The sequence below is a fragment of the Phalaenopsis equestris genome, unplaced genomic scaffold (assembly GCF_001263595.1).
Source record: "Phalaenopsis equestris unplaced genomic scaffold, ASM126359v1 Scaffold000840, whole genome shotgun sequence".
Classification (NCBI taxonomy): Eukaryota; Viridiplantae; Streptophyta; class Magnoliopsida; order Asparagales; family Orchidaceae; genus Phalaenopsis; species Phalaenopsis equestris.
The window spans coordinates 350,072-367,205 of NW_018165280.1; the positions used below are offsets into that span (position 1 = coordinate 350,072).

At 35.8% G+C, this 17,134-nt stretch overlaps 1 protein-coding gene across 1 annotated transcript in view; it reads right to left on the reverse strand.

The window, feature by feature from the left end:
• Positions 1 to 12,804, reverse strand: part of LOC110031735 (protein WVD2-like 3) — a 20,861-nt gene extending 8,057 nt beyond the window's left edge. The window contains exons 1-6 of the mRNA XM_020735098.1: positions 12,536 to 12,804; positions 10,555 to 11,086; positions 9,730 to 9,818; positions 9,550 to 9,643; positions 9,391 to 9,462; positions 3,802 to 3,912 (exon numbers count right to left, since the gene is read on the reverse strand). Coding sequence (XP_020590757.1) covers positions 3,802 to 3,912; positions 9,391 to 9,462; positions 9,550 to 9,643; positions 9,730 to 9,818; positions 10,555 to 11,061 — 873 coding nt within the window. The 5' untranslated portion in view covers positions 11,062 to 11,086; positions 12,536 to 12,804. The remainder of the gene's footprint in view (positions 1 to 3,801; positions 3,913 to 9,390; positions 9,463 to 9,549; positions 9,644 to 9,729; positions 9,819 to 10,554; positions 11,087 to 12,535) is intronic.
• Between the last annotated feature and the right edge of the window lie 4,330 nt (positions 12,805 to 17,134).

A 17,134-nucleotide genomic window follows, 5' to 3' on the forward strand; every position in this document is an offset into this window, starting at 1 on the left:
TAACCTAGCCCAAACCCAAACTTTGATCACTTGAACCCACATTGAACCTATGCATTAAAGATGGCCTAACTACCCCAAAGTCACCAAATTAACTCCACCTCAGCCATTGGTTAGACCCTAAGACTGAGCCAAAGCCCATCTAACCATCTAAACTAAGCCATGGACCAAAAGTCCCCCAAATTAAGGGATTTTATTCCCAAAAATGTACATGCTTAAGATACCCTTACTAAAACAAAGCCTAAAATTATTAAATTGTTGCGACATATTCCCCTGGGTTCCCTTAGCTCCTAGACACCTCCCCCTGGCCGGTCGGCCAGCCTCGCCGCCGGAAAATGGCCAAACCGCGCGCCAAACCGAGAGCCACCCCCATGGGATTAAACCCAATTCAAACCTAGATGCCACATCATCCAAATTAAAGCTTAGAATTTCTCTACCCTCCACCTAGGCAGCACATTTCACCCCCCAATTGGCCATGGCAGCAAGCCTAAGGCCATTTTTATAAAATGCTCCCCTCCACGGCCATGAAGGGAGAGCTGAAAATGGGCCATGACAGCAAGCCTAAAGCCATTTTTATAAAATGCTCCCCTCCACGGCCATGAAGGGAGAGCTGAAAATTACTCTAAGAGACTTCCCCAAATTGATCCCAAAGCCTCTTTGAGACCTCCTCAGTGTAACCCAACCACCACATTGCCCTGAATCCCCTTGCCGGAGCCCAATTCTTGAGCTCAAAACCTTGCCGGAGACCGGACAAAACTCTCCACACCCCCACAGTCCACTAAACTCTAATTAAACTCACTCACACCTTCACAACAGTGAAAGGAGCTAAAGCCCCATCAAATTACCCTCTCACAGAGCCTCTACCATAGCTCTAGACCAACATCCAAATCCGGTCGTGATCGAAACTATATTCAGGCCTCACACCAAGACCAGAGACTCAATCCCTAGCCTCTTTGGATCACAACGAACGTGCCAAGACCCTCTGATCGAAGCTTCACTTCTCAGAGCAAAGGTATAAAACTTCTCTCCCTCCCGAGCCTATTTTGATTCTCCATTCGATTAAGCTTAATTTAATTGCATGATTACCGTATGGATGTGTTCGTCTCACTTAGACGAGTCCATAAGATCAAACCCGAAGTGATTTGGTTGAGTCTAGGCCGAGATCTTAAGGTTTTAGTGCGGACGATCACGGGATCACTCTATCAGGGACGACGACGGGGAACCGTTTGATTAAGCGTATCGAATAGGCGGAGGAGATCGAGCCGGACAGCGCTTCGAAACATAAACCGCGAGCCGAGTCAGCAGCTACGTGGATGGCGGCGCGTCCAATCAGAGTGCGCCACGTGTGCCTTCGGAGCTGCCTAAGATCTAGTCAGCACGCGCTGTTTAAATAAATAAATAGAGATTTTTCCTATTTATTTAAATACCCCTAACTTAAAAAATTCATATCTTGGTGTAGAAAAATCACAAAAATAAAATAAAAATACCCTCTTGCTTAGTGAATAAAGGAGAATAATGTGGAAATAATGTTTAAATAAATAAATAGAGATTTTTCCTATTTATTTAAATACCCCTAACTTAAAAAATTCATATCTTGGTGTAGAAAAATCACAAAAATAAAATAAAAATATCCTCTTGCTCAGTGAACAGAGGAGAATAATGTCGAAATAATTTTAAGTCCATATGATGCATATTTTATTTCTAATTAATTAAACATTGATTTGAATCTTTTGATTCTCCATGCATGTAGACTTATCATCATAGCTTGAATTTTTGGCATATTGTAGCCTCTGTCAAGGAGAATATTCTCTGATTTTTCTAAAGTCATGGGAGGTCCCTAGACAGAGGATCACATTTTTCAAGTTTATGAGCATTATTTGCTTAAAATAATCATGAAAATTAGCATATTGATTAGAAAATTCCAAGAAAATTTTGGAAGGTCCACCATGACCAGAGGAACTTTTGGAAATAATTTCATGGGTCAAGTCATCTATAATGCACCTAATTTTCACAAACACTACATCATTAAGATAATTGATTTTGAAAGATGTAAACATTAATATGACTTGATTTTTTATCTCCACTGTTACTTATGATCCAGAGAACTCACCATTAAAATTTCAAAATATTTTGAGTTCACTTGATAACTTAAGTTGATTTTTAAAGATAAACATCACTTTTGGCATTTAAATGATTTTTCAAAAATCAAAATATAAATAAAAAATTTATAAAAATTTATTTTTTGAGCTCTTTGTGATCAGGTGTATTTTCTAAAAATAAAATGATACTTAAAATAAAAACTTCATTTTTAGCTCATTTTAAATATGTAAAATAATTAAAAATCCATAAAAATCACAAAAATAATAAAACTCATAGAAATGTTGTAAATTGCTTCCCAATCACTTAGGAATAATTAGACGCTTCCCAAGCAGAACAATTGAAATATTTTTCCTGGTTTTCTAAATAAAGATATTGAATTTCAAAGCTTAAAAATAATTTTTAAAGGCTAAAAATAGGTTTTCTTTAAGAATAATTCCAAAAAATCAAGTAAAATTTAGAAATATTCTCCTCTGAGTTCTCTGACCTCAGGAGGACCTTTCAAAAATACAAAACTTAATTTTCCCCATTTGAAATATTTTATATTTAATAAATGTTCCAGAACTTAAAATAATTCTTAAAATTCAAATAAAATTCAAAAAATCATGAAATTGGGGCCAAAGGCCTCTCTGGTCTAGGTCTACATCCAGTAAAAAATTCAAGGAATTGGGATTTACCTTGGTCAAGTTAGGAATTTTATTTGGAAAATCTTATTTTTACATGAAAATAATTATATAAATTAAATTAAATTTTGAAAAATCATATTTTCTCCTCTGATGTCTTAATTGGCCAATGAATGAGGTAGGATAAAAATTTCAAAGTCATTTGAATTGAATTTGACAAATTATGAAGTGCTAGAGCCTTAGGGGCAAATATGTAATTTTGAAAATTTAGTCTTAATTAAAATTTAGGCTTAATTCAAGGAGAGAAATGGGTAACCTCTGATCTTAATTTGGATGTTTGAAACACAAGGGGTTAATTGGTAGAAACCACCCTCACTTTCCCAATTGAAAAATATAAGTTAATAAATTTCTAAATTATTAAAATTTGGAAGTTTATTAAAATAAAATGAACCTAGGGCTTAGGGATATGACTTTTGAAGTCAAAAATTAATCGATTTAATACCCCTATTTTGATTTTCAAAATAAAATTCAAATCATGAATTATGACCACCTAAAGTTTAACATTTTCAAAACTAACTGAGACACTCGCCTAGGTTTTAAGGGCTTAGTAGTCGCTATGCTAAATGATGAATTATTAAGCAACATAATAAGTTTTACAGGATGAATTACAACTCTCTCTCTCTCTCTCTCTCTCTCTCTATCTATAGACTTTTTGCACTTTTATAATAATTATAAGCCTGAACCATTTAATTTATGTTACTCTTCAAAAGAACATTTCACGTATCTTACACATCCTTTTTTTAGTTCAATAATAGCAAGCCCTATTAAATAAACCAACAAATAATTTAGCTTTTGCTCTGCTAACTACTCAATTCAACAGTTAACATAAAAAATGATGGCACAACAGCATAAATATAATCATTGATATTGCATATATATACCCTCAAATATATATGACATGGGCAGAGAACAAGCTATAGATAAGTCTTTCTACAAAGAGTTGTGCATGAAAGGCTCCACTGATATGCAAGAAACCTAACGAAATTTGATAAAGAAAATAATTATAAATAAAAGAAACAATCACCTTCTTAAGTTCAGCCTTAGGTGGGGGGCCCTCATGGTAAAAGTTTGGCATTGGTGTAGCTTTGAAATTCATGTTCCTCCTAAGCTGTTTCAAAGCTGCCTCTTGCTCCTCCTGGAAATTTGTAAGCCATAAAAATTAATGAAAGAACAAAACCGTAGAAAAATCTTTTGTAGCTGGATCATTTGCAGGACACTTAACCAATAATGTAGCAAAAAATTATGATGAACTGTTTATGCAAAATAGTAAACCCACCTTAAAGGGACAACAACAAAAGTTACATCAAAAAGTTTCCAGCTTTACTCAAGAGTTATCTTACCAAAGGAATAAGTGTGCCGTCAAAAAGAGGAAAAAATGAAAAGAACAGTATTCTATTTTAATTTCATTTATTAAACTGGCTAAAAATATACAACCTGCTGTTACCCTGTTACTACCAAAATAATTACCGCAAAAACAAGGTACCCTGAGTAAAAATAGAAGATATTTGACACCATTCCTCCCAAAAACTGAAGAAAATATAAGAACAAACTAGCACAAGAGAAAAAAAAAGGAGTTTTGCAATAAAGTAACCAAATAGCAAAAGATTTGTGATGCATATCTTCTAAAAGGGTAAAAAACAGACAAAACGAAGGTAAATTAGAAACAACAAATATTATTTTCAGAATTTATAATTTCATGAGTTTTAAATTGTATAAAATTTGAGATAGATGTGTTCCAACACAGGAAATCAGGAAGCACCCACCCCACTCCCTCTCACCACCACCCACCTCCTAACACTTTCCAAGTTTTTCGAGCGTGACCATGCTCTGAAGAGTGTACAGGGTTTGGAGAGTAACTTTTATCATTTACTAGGAATTACTCCAACCTAGGATTTCCTTCTCCTAGCTTGTAGAATATATAGGAACATCACTTTTCCTGCATAAAAATCTGAAATGCAAGAAGATTTAGCAAAGCACAACTAACAAATTTCAGCTATTATAAAAATAAGGGTCTATCATACTTACCTCAAATGTAGATATTCAATATCACATATGTTCCCAACAATGGAATTTGCATAAGCTATTACTAGGTATTACATTACATATTAACCCCAACTTGATTTTTTAAATTGCTCGTCTTCCAATTATTAAATATTGTAATTCATGTTAACATCGATCCTTTCAGAACTCCAAGAACGAGAGGCAAGCATAATTTCCTAAAACACTTGAGAGAAATGTGTGATATATGTACATAATAATTTCCTAAAACACATGAGAGATATGTGTGATATATGAACATAAGTGGTAAACATAATTAACCCTAAAAAGAAAATTGACAAAAAAAAAAATTATCATGACTGATTCTCACCATAATCACAAGATTCCAACATTAAAACCTAGGACAAGCAGAGGCATATCTTAGAGAGGATATGGCAAACTTTATATTACTCGTGATATAATGTAATGCTCAAAAAATGTTAAATTTTATAAGGATATGCTCCCTTAGGTTTGAGAAGCACTTTTCTGTTACTCCTGCCTCCGATACCAAAACTTTGCTCCAACAGTGAGGGAGGAAGCACAACGTCAAACTTAGGTCCATTTGGGAGCGCTTCCATTCCGCGTCGCGGGTTTGGGACTCGAAAATTCGCCATTTGGGACAGCGGCCGGCGGCTACGCCCAGCATTTTTTAATTGAACGCGGGTCGCAGGTTCGACCCTGTGGGCCGCGTTCGAGGATAGCATTTTTACGTGTTACCCCGTCTTCTTTGATTCCGCAGAGAGGCACGAGCGGGAAAGTCAAAGAAGATGGCGCTGGGGCTCTCTCTCGTAACCTTCCTCCCATCCTCTTTAACCCTCCCCCATTCTACCTTTCAACTTCGTTTTCAAACAGAAAAGAAGAATGTGAATGGCAGCGATGGCGGCGGCGGCGGCGGCGGCGGCGGCGGCAATGGTAGGCTCGGTGTCGCCGTTCCCTTTCCACTACTTTCTCTAAAACTACCAGCAAGCATGAGTGAATCTATGCGAGAAGGGGATCGACCCTTCGCATCGGATGGCACAGGTCTCCCACGCTTTCAAGATCATGCAGATCTTCTCCCTTCTCTATGTTGCTCAAATCTCTTGGCGTCCATGGTATTGCTTCGTTCACTTTGCTGCTAGACAGTACCTCAACTTCAAGTAAGCAGCTTCAACTTGTTGTGTTCTGACAAAATTTTATTAAGGGGTTTGAAAACAGAGATTTAGGTAAGATTGGCTAATCTGGTTCATTGAATACGAATTTATTCATGCTTCTTTAGAAGGGCGTTTGGTACAACCAAGAAATGTTGAAGTTGCACTAATTTGGAAAGTAGTTATATAATTTATTACTGACCCTATTTGGAAAATGTAGATTGTTAATGCACAAACTCCATCCCATGAACTTTGCAATAATTTTCTAGATTTTATCAACTGAGGTGGCTGAAGCTCACACTTATTATTGAGCAATTTTTAATGTGTTATGTGCAATTAAAGGTTGGTAAATGAAATATAATAGTTTGAAAGATTATTGACATCCTCGAGATTTGAAACTTTTATTTCATGTAAATTGCCCAAAAAATTTATGCACTTATATTCTACTTTTTAGAACATCTATATGACTGTTTATCTTTCTATGAACTGTTGGCTGTGACTGTCACAGTTCTATTTTAAACAACTTTACTAAACAGAGGGCAGAATGATCATTTTTTCCAAAAACAGCTGTCCCACAGTTATTTTCACACAACTGCAACAAACAGACAGTCAGCTTCCCCGCAGCAGCTTCTTGGGGCAGGCAGCGCAGCTACAGCTGGCAGCCGCCCCAAATAGACCCTTAAAGTTGAGTGGCAGCACATAGAATAAATATAGCAGTAGTAAAAACCAAAAATGGCATTATGGTAGTGCATAGATGTCTTTATATGCCCTTCAATGCACAAGCACATAGAATGCACAAAACCTGAATGTAAAACAGATGAGCACCATCACATGCGCACAAGAAAATCATCAGAAAAAAACACTCGTCCACTTGCAAAGTTTACATACATACCACTCGATTCATATGCATTAACATATCTGACACCTAAACTTCAATTTTTAAATATGTGCCAACTTACTTATGCATGAAAAAGTGTATTTCATTTTTAAAAGTTAAAATAGTGGTGTTTTTATGTGATATGAAACATTTGGGTTAGATATGTAAATATATAGGAATCGAGCGTTATATTTGTAATTGCCCTTAAAATGTATTGCCTTTCATGTCCATCCTCATTGCTAAACAGTATATGAATACTAATAAAATACAATACATTAGAACAATAGGCAACAAGGAATTTAACTTGTAAAATGCAAGTCAAATATGACAGATTATAGAAGACATCGCCAACTAAAAATCATATAACCAGGGGTCCAGCATAGTTTATTTTTCCATAGAAAACAACCTGGATAGCTGCCAACTGAATGTGGAAGTTAAAAAAGCATCATTTTTTGAAAGAATAGGCATACTACTAAGAAAGTTTTCAATAAAATACAGAGATAGAATGCCATGTAAGGACCACGCTAAAATAAGCAACATACATCCTTATCATGCATTATATTACACATGAAACACGCAAATAAATATGTGGCATTTCTAAATTAATATAAATGATAAAATTCATCAAATATTCTGAAAATTCATACTGCTCAGGTTTGTTTTTAACAGAATCAAGCTCGCAAGAAATTTAGTATTCAACAGCTAAGATGACTCAATATCAGTAAGTTTGCTTCATCACCAAAACCATAGATTTTCAAGCAAGGCAACCATTAGATCGAGTGAGGATGGATTCAAATAGTAGGCCCATCCAAGTTAAAAAGGTCATGGATGTGCTGTTAGATGAATTTGATCCACCAAATGAAAGAGATTATGTTTTCTTTAGTTCGATTTTTAAGAAATATCTTAAAGAAAAATTTAATAGAAAAAAATTAAAAAATAGAGTTCTAAATAATAATAATAATAATAAATCGACTCTATAAAATTGTTTCAAACATTGAATCACATAAATAAATAAAATGCAAATATTATTTATATAAATAACATAACTGCGGCCATGTTTGATTTCGTTTATCTTCAATTTTGAAATTTTATAAACCTTTTTCACTCTCCAATTGATGGTGTATCTCTTCTTAAAAAGAGAATAGGATTAGGGACCCAAAACCTTAATAAATTCACTTATATTTCTGCCCATCACAGAAATTTACAGAAAAAAATGAAACTCTAAAACAATGTGATAAACCATTTCTACGTTATTTAATTTTTAAATATAATTGGCCTATTATTACTAAATCGAAAAAACCAAAATGTACGACACTATAGCACGGTGAGATAAAGTTATCTAGTTTTGAGTTTGGTAACAGTAAATATCATGATGTTACCCACAGAGGCGGAAGCGTTAATGAAGGGATCACGAGATCCCATTTTCGTGGAATTCTATAGTCTGCAGGTTCCCCGGGATCGCAGACAACCCCTAATAGGGCAACCGACTTTCAATTATTTGCTTTTTTTCCCTTTTACGATTTCCTTCCTATTTTCTTATTTCTACCTAAGTTATTTTCTATTAAGGAACTATTTATAACTTGTTACTTTTGTTTGATTTTGTGTTTGTTGGAGGATGTAATATGTGTTGTCTATCTTAAGAAGTATTGTATCATCTTCCTTTTGCAAGTAGCGTATCTATAGCTTCTGCAGTAACATGTGGTGAATCTCCTCGTCATTCTTACATTATTCAGAGCACTCTTCACTATTTTCAGCTGGGACAGCCAACAAATGATTCTTATTCCCATCCAAACATCATTGAGCTTGCATATTATCATTCCCTTGGCATTCCACAACCACGGCGCCGCTAAATCTGCTTCCTAAAGACCGTCTAAGAGCCCTAGAACGGTATCACCCACCCAAATCCCAAACTAATGATAATCCGCACTAAATTTTATAGCTAGTGCACCAATTACTACAACACATAGAAAACTCAATCGAGATTCCAGCCTGACGGCAATCAGCACACCACCTCTAATGTAGTGCCAAAAAAAATAGAAGATTAAAAAAAAAAAAAGTATATGGATCCCAACAAAAGGGACAAACCTGTGAGATTATTCATTACAGTTCAACCTAAAGTTGTAAATATGTGACTTGTGCTTTAATGCCACCTGTAGCCCAACATATTTTGTTATTGTTGCAGGAGAGTCGGACCACTACTTGGTGCTCTGCCACATGCGATGAACATCCTAATACATAGGAAAGTTCTCTAATTTCCTACTTGCACATTTGTGATTTCAAAGCACGCATCATATACACAACCTAAAGAAGCACTAGCTTCTATAGTTCAATGATTAAACCAGCAGATCTTTTAATAAATAAAATGATTTTGGTGGAACATAAAATTTAACTTTACCCTTTAAATGATCATATTAACTGCAATATGAAAAAAAGCTAGATGTCAGATGGAAAAAAATGACCTGGAATAAAAAAACGTTAGCTTTATAGTGTAGTTTAAAAGGAGATAAATTAAAGAAACATAAATTAACTTTAACTGGAATAATGTAACCGATACGTTCAATGGAAAACTAACCTTTTTTCTAGCTTCAAATTCATTCCTCTCCGCTTCAAGTGCTTGATGTTTTTGCTCTAATTTTGAGTAGAACTGCCAAAACAGAAATAGAAATGGCTTGGGTGAGCTTAAAGGTAACAAAAAGCATCATATGATGAACAAGGTTAATGATTAAACTACCTCTTTACGTTTCTCAGCCCGTTCACTGCATCTGAAAGTAGGTATGGATGCAACTGTGGTTCTACTTTTAAATGCCCTCAAAGAAGCAGAAGTACTATGCATGGTTCAGGGAAAACTACCAACGTTTACAGAAAATAATTGACATGACAAAACCAGATCAATACAATCCCAAAAGGATACGATGAAGCGATAGAGCAAGCATCCTCTTCATCAACATGCTTTGCATTTTCAGGCTGAAGGGGTTTCCTTGAATCAATATATGACTTAACCTACAGTAGATCACAAAATAAGCACTTCCGGATCAGTAATGCATTTCTCTTAGCCTAAAAAACATATAAAAATGTGTCATATCAAAAATGAAAATAATCTTCTCTGGTGCAGAATATCACCATCTATGAATGACTCTAATGCATTCGGATATAACATATCATGCCCAACATCTATGGTCTGTCAGCTAACATGAGATAGATCATAGTCTCATAGCAAATACAATGAAAGTTGTAATTTAATAGTTCATAGTTTCATAGCAAATACAATGAAAGTTGTAATTTTTCCGATTAAAATCCAAATATAGAATCGCATCAACAGGTAGTAGGAGAAGATTTGAACAACCGAGATAAGCAAAGAAAGAACGAGGTTTATCTAATCAAGAAAATTATTATAGTTCCAGTTGTCTCAATACAACAAACAAAAAAGGACATTTTTTTAAGGATGAGGTTTCTTTTAGCACTCAGATTCTAACAAAACAAAATATTACAATAAACCTCGTTCTTTCTTTGCTTATCTCGGTTGGGGGGAGGAACAACCGAGATAAGCAAAGAAAGAACGAGGTTTATCTAATCAAGAAAACTATTATAGTTCCAGTTGTCTCAATCCAACAAACAAAAAAGGACATTTTTTTAAGGATGAGGTTTCTTTTAGCACTCAGATTCTAACAAAACAAAATAGAGACCTTAATATAAAATAAATTTAAGGTGAGAGAAATAAAGTAAATGATGATTGAACCTGAGTCTTCTTCACATTATCTGGCAACTCATCAAGGTTCAAATTTGAAAGCTTTTTCTGCTCACTTGGACAAGCACGCTTCTCAGTAGCGAGGGCAATTGGTTGAGAAACAGTGTGATTGGAATGTACACTATGATTACCAGTTTTAGCAGTAAACTGCAAAGAGTCTAGAATTGTATCCTGCTCAGATGACTCCGTCACATTGTCCAATGTCTCCTTCAGAGTCCCATCTTCAATGCTAAGATTTTGCATATTTGCTGCTTCATTATCTTGTAGAAACTTTTCATGTGGAGACACACGGACTCCAATAGGAGAGGCTGCACTGCTTTCCTTTTCTCCATATTCTGAATTTGTAATTCTAACATAAGCTTTTCGATCAGGACTCCCTTCCATAGCTCCATGAGATATGGATGTTTCACATGGCAGGGATGATTGATCATCCGTACACTTGAGGTTACCAAGGGAAGAGCAAATAACATTGTCCTCTGACTCTTCATATGTAGGCATGGCCAAAGTTTCCTTTTGAATCAAGCTACAAAAGCCATGGAGGAGAAGTTAGAATGTCTAAGCTTGAAACCTGTGAATTTCACATGCTAAGATTAATGGAGATGGTAAATAAATAAATAAACCCATAAAATAGTAATCCGATTTGAAAACTTCTAGATTCCTAGACATGTCAATCTAGGACTTTCTGAATACAATCTGAATACTTTGACTTAAATACTTAATCCTCTGATATTTACATTGCCATTTGATTGAAGGGTTAAACAGCTTATTCAACAACTATTATTGTTCACACTTTTCTCATTAGCATATCATCACAGCAACATACTATAGAAACGCTAATTCAAACCACATCAGCAAAGGAATGGGGGAAAAAAAAACACAGATCCATTAAAACAGTCACGAAACAAAGGAATAAAAGCCAAGCCAAATAATAGACGGACAATCTTGCAAGTACATCATAATGGATGGATAAATGAAGCTTTATTAAATGTAAAGAACGCATAGAGACACGCTTCTAGCAATATATCGTGAAAAGCAAGAGCCGAACGCTATGGATATCTGAGTTTTCAAAGAAACCATATAAATGTATGAAAGTAAGCATAGCCCTATGCTTAAAACTCACAATAAATTGCAAGTTGAATTATTCATAGAAATACAAAGAAAGGTGTAAGAAAATGTATAGCAAAAGGTCATACAGAGTTACAAACTAAGTCAGCGGAACCATATGGACGGATGAAAGTGAGCTTGGATATTTGCATAATAACATGCATGCGCCAAATCAAAAAAATTTGAAGCTCCAGAAAATCCTACGAAAACACAGTTAAAAGCTAATAAACCAACGTCTAAAGATTATTGATTAGCTTAAACTTAAGCATAATGACGATTAAAGTTAAAAATACCAACTAGAAGAATAAAAAAACGCTTTCTCAAACAAGAAGTGGAATAAATAAACAACGTAGATAAAATAAATATAATATACGGTCTTCAGGATTAAATGAGAGGAACAATATCAAGCTTTCAGATTTCACCACCAAAACAATTAATCTCATCAGCAAACAAGCAAAAACTCAAATCAAGCATACGAAAAAGAAAAAAAACGGGAATCGAGCTCCACCGTGCAATTCATTATCTTACACAAACGAATACCTTCGCCGGAGAAACAATACACATTACAAAAGGAAACGAGCTTTATTAACCAAAACAACTCAAATGCAGAAAAAAAACATCATAAACCAGGCGAGCAAACACTCGATCTGCATTCTGAAACGATCAATACCCTAATCCGTACAAAAAAACTAGACGGAAGCGATAAGCCTGAAAGCCCCTCCCCTCTCAATCGCCCATTCAACCAACACAATGATGTCCAATCAGACAAAGCAGAACAACATTCCGCTGCAAATAAACTCAACCATCTTTGTACAACAGAAAACCAAACAGATCGGAGAGAAAGGAAACAATGCCAGTAATTTCTCACCCTTTTCGGCTACCCTGGATCTCAGAAAAGCTCGATTTCTTGCAAGGGATTCGGATCGGAACTAGTATTCCCCGATTCCTCAGCCCTTATATCTTTTCCCCTCTAGGCTGGGCTGAGCCTCTTTGTCCTCCTCCTCCACCGGCGTGCCCGCTTTTCCTCGGTTCTCCGTTCATCGCGGACACAACCGACACCGTTAAATCGTTTATATAGGAGAGCTCAGTGACTAACGACGTTAAGGAAAACGGAGCGATGGGGCATTTAAGAGAAGAAGCCCTAGCTTTCCGGTTATTTCGTGACTTGGGGCGGATCGTGGGTTCGAGTCATCTTGATGTACTGCTGATTTCGGTGAGCTTATCCTGCGACAGCTGGCCGTTTATTCCGCGTTGGCCTTCGTTGGCGAGGCTGAGGGCCGCAGAATTATGCGTGGGAGGTGACCGGAACTTGACTCTACCGCCGGTGAGGAAACTTGAATCCGATTGATAATGGCTCCTAACCAAAATGTTATGCTGAAATTGGAGATTAGTGCTGAAAAATGTGAGTTTAAGTCTTCGCAGACAAAATAATTAAGTAAATAAATAAATTTGATATAATTTTAATTGTAGTGGACTCCCGCAACTAGGGCTATAAATTAGCCGAGCATGAGCGAATTCAGACTTATCAAGTGTCTGACTCATTAAAAAGTATCACAGTTCATGTTTAACTTGTTTATATTTCAAACAAAAAAGTGTGTCTGTATTTGACTTGTTTGTCTAGCGAGACAAACACGAGTTGTTAATAAATAAGAAATCGTTTTGATAACTCTAATCACACAGTCTTAGGATGTTAAGAGTTGGGGTAAGAATTAAACATTATTGTTCGTATTAAAACATCATTTAAATATAATTTAATATTTTTTTTATTTTTTTTAATTAATAACTTTAGTTGATTATAAATCTTTGTAGCCTTCTAATCAATTAAATTTTTTTAAAAAGACTACTGATCAAAATATATACAAGCTAAAACAAGTTGTATATAAGGGTGTAAACGAGTCAAACACGAGACGAACGAGCTCAGGCTTAGCTTAGCTCGTGTTCGGCTCGTTTATAATTCGAGCTCAAAAAATGTGTTTGTGTTCGACTCGTTTGCTTAGCGAGCCGAACACGAGCCGTTCTTGAACAAAGAGTCGTTTTGAAAACCCTAATCACGTAGCAATAAGATGTTAAAGATTGGGACAGTATTTAAAACATCATTTGAATCTAATTTAATACTTTTAATTGATTATAAATCTTTGTAGCCTTGTTCAAAAATACATAATTAGATGTTAATGGTTAATCAGTGATATCTATTGGTGTTAGTTAGCTGGTTGTAGTTTGATAATGTTGGTTTGGTAACAACCATTTGTCAATGGAGGTCTAGCAGAGACGTTCTGATATCAAATGTTGAATGGCGGCAACAACCCAAGCAGTTACTCGATAACAATGAATGAAAGGTGGCAATGTGATGGCAACACTCATCCGATGATAATTAAACCACATAGGTCCAATGATGATGGATCAAGGTTCGCTAGCGATGATCGTGTAGCATTAAATTGATGATGATGATAACAACGACAACATTCTTACGGTAGTCATGCGATGATCTTACAGAATCTCTAAGTTCTCTTCAAACTAAAGTCCTCTTCCTCCCTTGTATAGAGAATGTAAATTATAAGTGTAAATGAGTCAAGTTGAGCATGAGAGGCCCGTAACATAAGCTTGAGCCTCATTAATTAATCTAGTTTTAGCTCAAACATGGGTTTAATTATATGATTTCAAGTAGTTCATGAACTGGCAGCTTTATTATGAAAGAGGTAAAATGTGTTTGATTATTATAGTCATTGTAATGAAATGACAAAAAAATATTTAAACTATTAGAAGAAATGATTAAAACAAAACTATTTACTGTAAAGAAGTAATGCATAATTTTTAAACATTTTAAGCAATTGTAGTTATACGACACCAACAAAATTTCATCATTCGACATGATTCTTGAAGCAAGGCGTGAATCCCGATGTAATTTTATGAATAAGAAAAGTTCAAACTTCAATTAAAAATAAACCAAAACTCTGATTTCAGCAAACTTAAAATTAAACTGGCCAGCTCGACAAGACAGACCCAATGACACCAAACTTGACCCAGTATCCAAATCAAATCAAGTGTATATCGAACCATTAAAGTATTTTTGAAGGCTTCTGGTGCCAAATGGAAGGTCGAATAAATTTTAAATCACACAAGCTTATGGTTAAATCGAGCACATCAATGAGACAAGTCTAACAAGTCTATAATCACCCAATTGTAGCATCTTAAGACACTTAAAGGTTCATAAAATGTCATTCGATCGTGGGAACTTCACTGGGCCGTCCAATGGAATGACCAAAATCCTTCATCATTTGCAGGGGAGACACTCCCTGACTATAAATAGAGTCAGGCCCCATTCATGAATGGAAACCTTGTCCTTAAAAATGAAAAAGAGTTAGCTCTGAAGCTGGTTTGCAAAGAATGAGCTGAATTTCAATGTTGTTCTTGACCTAAATCCAGATATACGCTTCCCCGCTACTGCAGACACCGACCATCTTTGTTCACCGCTCGACAGCCGCTATCGACCACTGTGGTTGATCCCTGCTCATTGCGGCAAAGCCGTCAAGAGTTGACGTGTGTGTAGCATAGTAATGAAGCATTGTGTGGAGTAACAACTAATGCCAAAAAATAATGAAGTGTACAACTTACCAATGTTTATGCTTCTTTATTTTTTTTATTTTTGAAGGAGTTTTCGGCTTGTATATCGTTACATAATTCCTTTTCCGAATAAGTCTCTTTTTCTGATCATAAGAATGATCCGCAGGAGGAATGGACCGAAAAAACAGGGGCATACGATGAAGAAGATAAACAAAGAGAAAGAGAATAAAGACAACATGTGTACCATAAATCTCTCAAGGATATGTCAAGAATGTTCACTCAAACAATATCATGTGAAGACACCTTGGACCAATATCCACGAAAGAATGCCTACATGAACTACCCCTAACCAAAGATTTAGGTGTTTTGTGTGTTCTGTAGTCTAGAATGCTCCCAATGCAACGTATCCCACTTTATTAATTACATATTAGGGGTTGCCCAAGAATACTCTTGATCCAAATGAGTTTTGTTTACATTACTAGTGAAAACTAGCATAGAGCTATCAAATGACAGTTATTTCACATGATAATGCTCTGATGCTTTAAAGCTTCCGCTAAGCAACTAAGCAGAGAGTGAGTCTCTCATGGTCCTCACATGGGTAATGAACTTATCGACATATGGAGCGTGCAAAATAATTAAATCGTCCCTAGGAGAAATCTCGATATGTTAAAGAACATCAGGGTTATATGGGGAAAAGGTAAATCATCATATCTCAAACAGCCGACAACTCATCGGTAATCAAGTCATCGAGGTGATACTAATGAAAGCAAATGGAGTGATAAGGTTCAATAGGGGTCAAAGGAAGGGAGAATTAATCCCTGAAAGGTAGAGGTAGTCGGGTAGGGGTACCACGGGCCTATCATCCTAAGCCACCAGAATCCTAAATCTATCAGGTCATAAAGGTAGTCGACCCAACAAATCCTGAGATCTCCGCTCAACAATTACTGAATTTTATCATCCACGGGAACCTCGATAGCTCTAAGGTCAAAGGAACAAAAATCTATCATATGACTACTAGGTGGAGCTCCAAGTGGCAAAAATTATATCGGGAAGTGGTGAAAATGCTGCTGGAAAGGAAGAGAAATGGTTGTTTAGCTATAAAGCTCGAAACACTCCCAACAAAAGAACTTACACCCCGCCTGGGTCAGGGAGCCTTCTAATTACCTAAGTGTGCTAGACAACCACATAAGTCAAAATTTATGTTGGGTCAGTCAGGTTAGAGAAACACAAAGGCTTCTCCTTGGGACATACAAATGATGCACTTGTCTACCACAATCCTAAGTGTAGAGACTCTATTAGTATGACTTGGGATATGTTTATGCTATGCAACCTATTTTAAAATCGGCTAGAATATTATGCATGAAAGTAAAATACTTAAAATCTTGAATGTTTTAATCCTAAATTTTAATTAGGCCTAAAATTTTATGAAGAAATTGTAAAAAAAAAAATTATAATTTTAGGTCCTCATAGAGCTTAAATGAACTGCATGATTCCCAAACAACCCACAAAGTAAAAAAAAACAGAGGAAAAAATCAATTCAAGCCAAATATGGATGATTAAAAGGTCGGTGTCGCAGTGTCGCTAGGTCGACAACATATCCAAAAATAGAGAATGACAGCCATGCACCACATAAGTAAAGGTTTGATTCTAAATCTATACATAAATGACATTTATAATTAAGGCACTGGACACGAGAAAACAACTACGGGTCCCCATCATGTGGTTTCGCTCGTTTGGTGTCTCGGAACTCATGTTCGTACATTATTTTTAATACAAGACTCTCTTAGGATTCTAAGAAGTACATAAGGAAAGTAAGACGAGGCTCAATCTGCATGAAAACAGTGTTAGTAGGAAAGCTAACAAACATGCAACGCATTTGAGCCATGTCAGACATGATGAGCAAAGC